Source organism: Rhincodon typus, chromosome 37, assembly GCF_021869965.1.
Source record: "Rhincodon typus isolate 14 chromosome 37, sRhiTyp1.1, whole genome shotgun sequence".
Lineage (NCBI taxonomy): Eukaryota > Metazoa > Chordata > Chondrichthyes > Orectolobiformes > Rhincodontidae > Rhincodon > Rhincodon typus.
Window position 1 is genome coordinate 11,509,014 of NC_063368.1, and position 11,427 is coordinate 11,520,440.

The 11,427-nt window shown below is 43.2% G+C and overlaps 1 protein-coding gene and 1 pseudogene across 1 annotated transcript; both read left to right on the forward strand.

Annotated features, from left to right (window-relative positions):
* The first annotated feature begins 610 nt into the window (after positions 1-610).
* LOC109937467 (ferritin, heavy subunit-like) lies at positions 611-5,580 on the forward strand. Its single transcript, XM_020536045.2, has 4 exons — positions 611-757; positions 3,078-3,224; positions 4,678-4,803; positions 5,276-5,580. The coding sequence occupies exons 1-4, from the start codon at positions 656-658 to the stop codon at positions 5,429-5,431; spliced, it is 531 nt and encodes a 176-aa protein (XP_020391634.2). The 5' UTR covers positions 611-655; the 3' UTR covers positions 5,432-5,580.
* Positions 5,581-9,261: 3,681 nt separating this feature from the next.
* The window catches only part of LOC109937468, a 9,543-nt pseudogene continuing 7,377 nt past the window's right edge, over positions 9,262-11,427 (forward strand).

Here is an 11,427-nt window from a genome sequence, read left to right on the forward strand (position 1 = left end):
AACTCCAAGATTCCACCCTAAGGCACTCAGCACATTTAGTGCTTTGATTTTCAAACTGGGCTTCCTGAGACCCAAGGTCAAAGAGATCACAGTAGATTCAGAATGGATCTACAAAGGACATCAGTTTGCTGTATTAGATGATCCAAACGCGCATTATTTCTGTGGCTGCATAGCAATAGGAAAATGTCAACAAAATCTAGCCACTTTCCAAAGGGCTCCAACTCTGTCTTTCAAAAGGTACAAAGACAAATCCCTCAGAGTAACAAACTGACAGAAATCTGCAAATCTGTGATGAGCGTGTCTTAATGCATAATCTCAGATACAAAAGTGAAGTTTTAGAGTATATTTTATTCTCATTTTCAGGTAGATATACTTACAGAATTTGCACTTCTGTAGGAAGTCAAAGGTCAATCAGCAATTCCATCATCGACCAGTTGTCAATTCTGATCGGTTTCTGGATCCAATTCCCATCCTGCACTGATTGGACATGGCAGCTGATCAAGTGATTAACAAGAGTGATTGGCCATCACTGATGATGTCATTTCCTGCTTAATAAAATCAGGGTCTGCTCCTGGAGTAGAAATAGAGTCCCAAGGCAGTGATGTTTTTGGTATAATTGGTGTGAGAGAAAAGGAAAAGTAATATTTATCACAAAATGGCCTCCCAGATTAGTCAAAACTATCACCAGGATTGTGAAGCTGCTGTTAACAAACAGATTAATGTGGAGCTCACTGCCTCCTATCTCTATCAGTCTTTGGTGAGTGTTGTTTCTGTGGGGTTAAAACTTTAATCTATTATACTAAAATGACTTCTTTCTTGTTTCTAATGATGTTGACATACTTGTAGACTGTATTTTGTAGCTCTTACCTAAATATTGCTACAATAAATGCAATATTGTGGTATCAATAGGGTTTTATACTGATGTGCAATAACTGATGTCTTAGTTGCTTTCAGTGATTATATGGAGGATGAGGTGTTTTTGGTGTTTATTTTATGATTCACTTAGTGGGCCTTGACTGGCAGTAACTCACTTCCTCTCCAGGATTGTCAAAACTAGATATTTGGTACTATCTTAGAAAGAATGGTTAACTTGAGCCCTATGAGAAAGGAAGTGCCTGTTGGATAGTTGCCCTGTTTCTACCATTTGTAACATATCTTGACTATATTTGCTTAGTTTTGTGCTGATCTGGAAATGGACATGCTAATTTCCATACTGCAATGTAGCATTGTTGTGATTGACAAACTTTTTGTGCTTATCTGAGCACAAGTATTTAAGGTCAGGCTGTGACTGGCACCCACTAGAGTATGCCTCACTTGTGGTCTATTTAGCCTTTTTGTGCCCACCATTCACAAATGGCAAGTCAGTGGTCAGAACCACTTGTTGACTATCCCTTCAACTTCTGGAGGAAGAGTTGATCTGCTGACCTGTTCTTGCTCTGTGGGTGCAAGACACACTCCAGCTTTGTCACTCCATTACTGAAGAAATAGAGATTTGTCTCCATGCCATCCTGATTTAAAACACTGGCCCCTTTATCCAGGTGGTGGCAGAAAGCAGAGTGGGATTAAAAGGGTCTTTCCTACTATGGCAGCTGGTGACTAGTGATGTTCTGCTGCAAGTTTGTGCTGGGACTTCATGCATTTTTCTTCTAGATGAAGGATCTGAGGGCATTTTTGCTAAATTTGCAGATGATACAAAGATAAATGGAGGGATGTGCATTATTGAGAGGTAGAATGTGTTTGGAAGGTGTTGAAGTAACATTGGTGAGTGCTGCAGGGTACCTAGTAGATAATGGACACTAAAAGGAGGTGGTGAATGCAGTCCCCATGAAGTGGGCTGCTCTGTCCTGGATGGTGTCTGCTTCTTGCATGTTGTAGCTCTACTTTTCCAGACACATGGAGAATATTTGTCACTCTCTGGGCTTGTCCCTGTTGGAAGGAAGTTGCTTCATGACATGAGGATGAAGTGCCTATACACTCATTTGGGAGGTGTGAACAGCTTTCATTGGTGAGCCAGTTGTTCAGTTTTAATCACTGACCAGTGTCCCAACTCAATGGGGAACTGTGCCAACTAAAATCTCCACTGTTCTACATCTTCAACTTTTAACTACCCAATTAAATCACCAAGATAAACTTGGCTATTTGTCTTGTAAGGGCAAAACTAACTTCTCACCAAGTTTGCTCTAAGAAGATAACTATTGTCAGCATATTCTGATAACCAATAGCAAAAGAATACATTCTTTTCTTCGCATTGTACCCCTTCTTGAGCCCCAATACAATCACTTGTAAACATGCTGGTTCAAAAAAATTCAATCTAAATATGGCTATGGATTATATCAAAACAATGGTGGGGTGTCTTCTGAAGAAGGGTCCTGATCCAAAACGTCAACTTTCCTGCTTCTCTGCCTGGCTTGTTGTTCCGGCTCTACGGTTATGACTCCAGCATCTGCAGTTCTTGCTCTCTCGGGTATGTTGTGATGCTTTTAGTTTCTTCCTTTAAACCAGTGACATTGTTCTGCAGAACAATAGCTGATCTTTGGGTCACACTAGGCCTTTCCTGTATTTGACTTTTTAGTTCATGTTTCACCTCGTGTGCTCTCCCACTGACCTTCAATTTGCAGCAAACTCTCCCTCCTGGTTATTTACAGCAATATCCAACATTTTTCCCAAAGGGCAAAATATAGTGTCGTGCAACAGACTTTTGGTTACTTTCTCATTGGCTTGGGGCTGAATGGCCTATGCCTGATCTTGTTCTGATAACAGCTTTGTATCTCTTTCACTTGAGACAAATGTAGCAGTGACGTGGTGTTTTCCTCTGGTTAATGTTGAGTAGATTGTGCTTGTGATCCAATGATTTTCTTTCTTCTGATGTAGCTTTGATCAGGCAAAGCCTCCAACTTACTGTTCAGTGTGGAACCAATTTAAATCCATCTGCATAGCTAACAGGACAACACTGGGTTTGCAACCACTTTTAATATACCACAAGTTTCAGCTCATTGCATTCAGTTGGATTGTGAAGGCTGAACTCGCATTGGGCCCAGTGACACACTAATGGGAATTAACTTTGTTCTGTCTTCCAGATGTCGTACTTTGACCGGGACGATGTTGCCCTCCCCCATTTCTCCCGGTTCTTCAAAGATCAGTCCCAGGAGAAGCAGGAACATGCAGAGAAGCTGCTGAAATTCCAGAATCAGCGTGGAGGCAGAGTCCTCCTCCAGGATGTGAAGGTTGAAGTTGGAGTTGGTGGGGGGGGTGGTGGTGGTGGTGGGAAATGGTTGGTCTCATGACGTGGCTTGAGGCCAGTGTCATGATTTTCCCTGCCTTATGGCTGGGGGTGGGGGGAGGGGGTGGTGTTGGCAAGTTCTCTTTGCTTGGCTTCTCCATTAATCTCCTCCATCTCAGCCATGCAGCATATAAATGGGGCTTTTGGCCCAACCATGCCTAGGCTGACAGGCCAAACTACACTAACTCCACTTAACTGCACTCAGTCCATGACCTTAATGCCATGGCACCGTAGGCTTTGTCCAGATGCTGCTTAAATGTTGCTGGAGTAGCTGCTTCCATTATGCCCTCAGATGGTAAATTCCACATTTCTACCACCCTTATTGGTAAGAGATTGTTCAGATCCCCTCAACTGTTTATTCCTCAAACCGCTTCCCTTTGTTCTTGGTGTCTGCCAGGGGAAGAGATTCTCTCCATCTACTGTTTAGACTGCAATCTTCTGTATTTAATCAGAAAGCCCCCTCAACCCCTCCTCTAAGGAAATTCCAATCTTTACCCATGGTGGATTTTCAATCTTGGGCAGCATCCTGGTGAAACTTGTCTGCACCCTTCCCAGTGCCATCCTGTCCTTCTGGTCACCACACTGGCTGGGCCAAAGATGGAATACCATGTTTTATGAAGCTTGTAACAAGATTTGTCCCTATACTGTGCCCCAACTAATGAAGGCAAGCATTCAATATGCTGCCTTCGACCCTCCACCCCCACTCCTGTCTACATGTGCTGAGACATTTAGGATCGATGGTCTTGGACACCAAGGTACCTTTGTTCAGTGTTGTAAACATTTTGCTGTCCCTTAAATGAATTCAATGTCTTCACACTTATAACCTGCTCAGGCATATATGAAACTATATGTACAAGTGGGAATTGTACATTGGCCTTCTGGTTCAGAGATGGGGACACTACAACTACACAAGAAAATTAACTTGATTAAGTTGTGAAGGTCCTGCTCTACATTGCTTCAGTGTCCATCTGGTCCAAACAATTGATCTTGTGCAAATTTAATCCCTATCCCCACAATGACCTGTTCCTGAACTTCTTTCAGAACAAAGACAAATGGGCGAGATGAAAGCAACCCTAACTGATCTGGACTTCATGGGTAGCACATTAGTGAGTGGTTCACACTGCAGCCTCAGTACCAGGGACCCAGATTTGATTCCAGCCTGCACTGATTATCTGTCTGTGTGGAGTTTGCTTGTTTCCCTGTCTGCATGGGTTTGCTCTGGATCCACACTCCAACCACAAGCAGGCTTGGTGGATTAGCCATGGGTATTGGTCAAGGGTGGATCAGGGTGGGATGCTCTTCAGAGGGATGGCATGGACAGTATGGGTCAAATAGCCTGTTCCCATGTTGCAGGGATTCTGATTCTGGAGCTTAACTGTCCTTCTTTCCATTCTCAGAAGCCAGAGAAGGATGAGTGGGGTAACAGTCTGCAGGCAATGCAGGTTGCCCTGGATCTGGAGAAGAATGTGAACCAGAGTTTGCTGGATCTACACCAACTCACCACTGCCCAGACTGACCCTCATGTAAGCTTCACCTCCTCATTCTCATCACTGCTAGACCCTCAGGGCAACACTTCATTGGTTGGTCTTTGTGGATTGGAAATTCACTGATGTGACACTTTGTCCAGGAATGACATTGTGATCACTTCACATCCATTCTGACGATTACAATGTTACAAATGCTCAGCAATGAACGAAAGGTATTTGGATTATAATCTAGTGGGAGTGCTGAAGTGATACTGGCCACTGCAATTCTACTGAATGAGAATTCAGTGGGATGATCATTATCCATCACAATCCAACTTAGCTCCATTTAACAAACTGCAAGATGAAGCAGCTGAAATGTACTTGTCCTCACTGGCACAAATTCTCCAGGTGTTAGCTAGATTTTCAGGGCTATCTAGAGCTAGCATAGCTCAGTCTGTTTTGCAGTGGGAATTCTGAAATTGTCTTGGATAGTGTAAATGCACCCAGTTGTCATATTCCTCTGTTCCAGCTGTGTGACTTCCTGGAGACCCACTATTTGGATGAGGAGGTGAAGATCATCAAGCAACTTGGGGACTACATCACCAACCTGAAGCGTCTGGGAGCTCCTGAGAATGGGATGGGAGAGTACCTGTTTGACAGGCTCTCCCTGGAGGACAGCAGTTAGTGTGGCATGGAGTATTGTCTGCTTGGTCTTAATGCATTACCCACTTCACCTGGACAATCTGGCTCCTTCCAGGGAGAAGGAACTTGTAGCAAAGAATGTAATGGCTGTACCATCTGAATGGAAATGAATAAAACGATGTATTGATCTTGCTTATTGTCTATCATTCAGCCGTGACACTTCACTTTGGCTTCAAGCTCTTGATGGCTACTGGTAATCTTTCAGCAATTTGGCTGTTCAAATTCCTAATTGGACTAAAACACTTCACTAGAGGTTTTTTCTACTTCTCCACATAGGTCAGCAATACTCCATTTGAATTACCCCTGTCCTATGCATCCAACTAGAGCCTGAGTTTCAGATGCCCACTGTGCAGTGGGAAAATATCTTGTACAACAAATACTGCTCTTCTGGACTTAACAGTTATAATTTTGTAGTTAAAAGAACTTAGGCCTTCCTTGGAGAAAGGGAGTTACCATATGCTTTTGGAAAGGGAAAGACTTGACATGCAGTTTCTCACACATTCTACATAACTAATTCTATGTGCACTTCCAGGTTTCCCATTAAAATAGCTTCCTTTGAGTCTCTCCCACACAATGATTGATTTATTTCATTTAGCCATAAATAACAAGTAGGAGCCAAAACTACATGATCTGGCTCACCAGACCAGCTGCATCAACTAAGGCCTAAGGGAAGAGCTCCATCAGGCTCTGATCAATCCAGATGCTGGAGCTGATAATCTGGCAACAATACAATCGCAACCTCCAACTGCTGCAGCTCTAGTGGGGCTTTAACAGGACCAGTATATTCTACTGTTAAATGTTGGTGTTTTCTTTCCCCTGTGGCTCCAGGTTGGGGGATGAGACCTTTACCCCTTGTTACAGCTATCAACAGTTGGCCATACTGACCAGTTCATTCTGCCTTAGTCTGAGAGAAACATATTGCTGTTGGGGGTACCTTGCTTAAATTAGTACAATAAGGAGTCAATTTCACCTACCCCCACACTGGGGGAACCTTCCTCAGAAACAATCTAAAGTTGCCTTGGTGTGGTTTGTTCATTTAACCTTTGTTCTCTGTGCTATGACTCACTTCAAACAACCCCTTCTCCATGCACTGTGCGCCCTGCCCAACCCCTCCAAAAACAACCTCAAGCCTGCTAACCCAGAGCTGGAAAAATTCAGCCCAAACATTCACAACAGCCACTTTCCAGGGAGTCAGGTGAAGAAAATCTCCTGAACTGTGTTGGATTATAAGGCATAGTCTCATTGTGAAATACAGCAGGATAATAGTGACCTCAGAATAACAAAATACTCATGGTTAAATGCTTGTATTTCATTTACTTTTGCTGCTAAAGCCAGCATTTATTGTCAGTGGTTTGTATGCTAAGTTGCGACCTTTGGTTTCTCTGACCTTCCTATCTGGTGAAGGTTTCTCCTGATGGAGTTTGATTTGACCCAGTGATGTTGAATGAGCAGTGATTTCTGTTCAAGTTGGGAATGGTGTGACTTAGGGAGGAAACCTGGAGATGTGGACTTCCCTGTACAGCCATTTCCTTTATCATTCGAGAGGTCAGAAACATCCTGGGGATTGTTTCGGTGAGTTTTGTAGCTAGTACGCACTACAGCCTTTGAAGAGGATGTGGTTCTTTATGTGCCTGAACATATTTGTTCCACCACGTAAAGCCTTTTTATTTTGACCAATCTTAATTCTTGACAATAGAATCCCTAGTGTCCAAATGCTACATTTGACCCATGTAGCATTGACCCTCTGAACAGCATCCTGTTCAGACCCACCCCATTCCCTTGTCCCTATGTTTCCCATGGCTAATGTAGCTAGCCCCTTGTCGCTATTGGCAACTTAGCATTGCCTATCCACCTAACTTGCAAATTGTTGGATGGTGGGAGGAAAACAGAATGGAGATGGGGAGAATGTGCAAACTTCCCAAGGCTGGAATCAAAACCAGGTCCCAGACACTGTGAGGCAACAGTGCTGACCACAAAGCCAACATAAAGTAGTAAACACAAAGGAATATGCTGTTGTATATTATTAAAGTCATAGTTCACTGAGCCAGAACCTTCAGCTCAACCCACCCATGCCAAACAAGTTTCCAAAACTGAACTTCACTTTTGGCTCATCTCCCTCTAAACTGTTCCCTTCCATGTACCTGTCCAAACATCCTTCAAATGCTGTAATTATACCCATCTCTACTACTTCCTCTGGCAGCTCATTCATACACACACCATCCTCTGTGAAAAAGTTGCCCCTCATGTCCTTTTCAAATCTTTCCCCCCTCACGTCAAACCTATGCCCTCTAGTTTTGGACTCCCCTACCCTGTCCCAGCATGCTTTTTATATATAGTCAATCTTGAGTGTGCCAATGGCGAGGCTACATTTAGTGCTCAGCAACTGTTACGCTTCAGGAGGTGGTGATGAGCTGGTTATTACAGTCCACCTGGTGTAGGAGAGACCAGAATGATGCTGCTAATGCTGCTGAGGAGGGGGTTCTGGGATTTGGATTCACAAACACTGATATTGTTCCAAGTCAGGATGGTGATAGATTTACATGCAGATTAACATTTACAACAGTGTAGTTGGGACTGCATTGAATCAGAAAATTGTAAAGTATTCCATCACACTTCCTAACTTCAGTCTTCTGGATGGTGGACAGACTTTAGAAACTCAGGAGTTGAGAAATTTGCGACAGAATTCCCAACCTCCGACTTGATCTCATAGCTATGAGTATGTACAAGTGTTGACTCCTGACAATGGTCTAATGTATAATGTTCAAACTTTTAAGTCTTTCCAACAAGTTAGGGCTAGACTGCAACCTGGTACTTGAAGCACTTAGTGTGTAAAAGTCATTTGTTTCCAATAATCTATATGTCAGTGCTGTGATCATACCCTAACATTGTGTGGGGATCTTCAATTCCCAAAGCCTCACAGGCCACCAGCCCAGGGGAAGCTGCTCAATTCGACACAATCAACCTTAGGTTGAGAGAACCTCATATAAATGCAGATGCAGGTATGGACCAAGTTGGGCTGGGAGGCCAGTTGCTCAGCTCTACGTTCGACAGAATGCAATGTAAACTGTACCAGAACGTCACCACTTGGAAACATGCTTGAGTTTCAGGGCTAGTTCTGCTTCAAACAATTAAAACTCAACATGGAGATGGAAACGTTAAATGTGCAATACATTTCCAGCAGCAATTTAGACATGGTGGCCTGAGGCCTGAGGCCTGCTATGTCGCTGAGGCACTCAGCACATTTAATGTTTTGCTTTTCAAACTGGGTTTCCTGAGACCCAACGTCAAGGAGATCACAGCAGATTCAGAATGGATCCACAAAGTACATGAGTTGCCTGTATTAGATGATCCAAAAGCACATTAATTCTGTTGCTGTACAGCAATAGGAAAATGTTTACTGTCAAAAAATCTAGCCATTTTTCAATGAACTCCAACACTGTCATTCAAAAGGTACAAAGACAAATCCCTCAGAGTAACAAACTGACAGAATTCTGCAAATCTGTGATGAGCGTGTCTTAACACATACTCTCAGATACAAAAGTGAAGTTTTAGAGTATATTTTATTCTCATTTTCAGATAGATATACTGATAGCATTTACACTTGTGCAGGAGGTCAAAGGTGAATCTGCAATTCCATCATCGACCAGTTGTCAATTCTGATCGGTTTCTGGATCCAATTCCCATCCTGCACTGATTGGACATGGCAGCTGATCAATCGATTAACAAGAGTGATTGGCCATCACTGATGATGTCATTTATTGTTTAATAAAATGAGGGTCTGCTCCTGGAGTATAAATAGAGTCCAAAGTGGGGGCTATTTTGTATGTTGTTGGTGTTATTTGTGAAGTTGTGGGGAAGATAGGGGGGAAAAAAAAATTATATAAATATAATATTCATCACAAAAATGAGTTCCCAGATTAGTCAAAAGTATCACCAGGATTGTGAAGCTGCTGTTAACAAGCAGATTAATGTGGAGCTCACTGCCTCCTATCTCTATCAGTCTTTGGTGAGTGTTGCCTCTAAGGGGGTTAAAAATTCAATCTATTATGCTTAAAGTGTACTGCTTTCTTTGTCTCCAATTAAGTTGACATTCTTGTAGATTGAGTTTTGTAGCTTTTACCTTAAAGATCACTTCAGGATAAATGTCATGTTATTGTAACAATAGGGTGTGGTACTGATGTACAATAAGTCATGCTCCAGTTATCTTTCAGTGATAGAAGGTGCAGTGTTCTGAGTTATTTCACAATTCACTTACAGGCCTTTGCCTGGCAGTAATTGTCATTTTCTCTCTGCAGAATTGACAAATATGTAGATCTGATTGCAACTCCTGACTCGTTCTACAATTGCCCAATGGCTAGTCACCTTTTTGTGATATTTTGAAGCATCTTGATTTTATGCTTATTCTTCTGCTGATCCTAAATAAACATCATGCAGGTTTTGATACTGTAATGGAGAGCTATGGCAGTGACTGGCTTCTCTGACCATGACTATTTAGTGTGACTGGCATTAAGTAGGCCTCAGTTGTTGACTACTTGACTTTTTCTGCTTTCACCATTTCATGAGTGGATTGTTTGTGGTCAGGAAGCTATTTGATCAGCTGAAAGAATGGAGCTATTGGTGCATGCACAGGGTGGATGAAATATCCTGGCATTGGGTCAAATGATGACGGTGAAGAAATGGAATTTCAAATCAGGATGGTATGGGAAACAAAATGGCCATTTGCTCCAGGTAGTAGTGTGCCCATGCCCTTCCAAAATGGTAGGATTTATTGATTTTAGAATCTTTGTAATACCCTTGAATGCTGAAGGGTACCTGGTACATAGTGGACACTGCAGGGAGATGGTGACTACAGTAGCAATGAAGTTGGCTGCTTTGATCTGGATGGTGTGTGCTGCTTGAATGGAGATGTGGAAATATAACAGACACATGGAGAATATTCATCACACTCCGGGCTTCCTCCTAAGGAAGTCTGACATGAGGATGAAATCCCTTTCAGCTCCCTTTGAGGTGGGAACAGCTTTCATTGGTGGGCCTGTTGGGTTTTAATCACTGACCAGTGTCCCAACTCTATTGGGAAGCATGTGTGCCAAGAATAAAATCCTGATCTTCAGTTTGATTTTGGAAGACTAAACTAACCCTGCCATTCTGAGAATGGCCCCAATTATCAGTGGTGTGTTTAGTGGGATGTAACTTGATTTCTTTTCCAGATAGTGTACTTTGACCGGGATGATGTTGCCCTCCCCCATTTCTCCCAGTTCTTCAAAGATCAGTTCCAGGAGAAGCAGGAACATGCAGAGAAGCTGCTGAAATTCCAGAATCAGCGTGGAGGCCGAGTCCTCCTCCAGGATGTGAAGGTTGGAGTTGGGGGAGCGGGTGGGGGGTGTGTATGGCCGCTGTTGACAGATGGCAGTAGTTCAGTAGTTAGCAATGCTGCCTCAGTGCCAGGGGACCCAGGTTTGGCTCTGGACTTTAAAGCTTCCTTTTCTTTTAAATGAAGAAGCTTTAGGCCCGAAACATCAGCTTTCCTGATCCTCTGATGCTGCCTGGCCTGCTATGTCCCTCCAGCTCCACACCTTGTTATCTCCGACTCTAGCATCAGCAGTTCCTACAATTCCTTTTGGTTCTGGACTTTACATCTTCTCCCCATGTCTGCATTGGTGTCCTCACACAGTCCACAGATGTCTAGGTTGGGAGGATCGGCCATGTGAAATCTGGGGTTAAAGGAATAGCGTGCGGGTGGGATTCTCTGCAGCAGGTAGTTGTACACTCAATGGGCTGAATGGCCTGCTCCCATGCTGCAGGTATTCTGATTCTGAAGCTTAACTGTCCTTCTTTCTATTCTCAGAAGCCAGAGAGGGATGAGTGGGGTAACAGTCTGCAGGCAATGCAGGTTGCCCTGGATCTGGAGAAGAATGTGAACCAGTTTGTTGGATCTACACCAACTCGCCACTGCCCAGACTGACCCTCATGTAAGCTTCA

Excerpts from the sequence above, each read along its gene's own strand:
- LOC109937467 (XM_020536045.2), top strand. The coding sequence starts at position 656 with ATGGCCTCCCAGATTAGTCAAAACTATCACCAGGATTGTGAAGCTGCT. Across the intron at positions 758-3,077 it reads CCTATCTCTATCAGTCTTTG|ATGTCGTACTTTGACCGGGA; the intron begins GTGAGTGTTGTT and ends TCTGTCTTCCAG. Across the intron at positions 3,225-4,677 it reads TCCTCCTCCAGGATGTGAAG|AAGCCAGAGAAGGATGAGTG; the intron begins GTTGAAGTTGGA and ends TTCCATTCTCAG.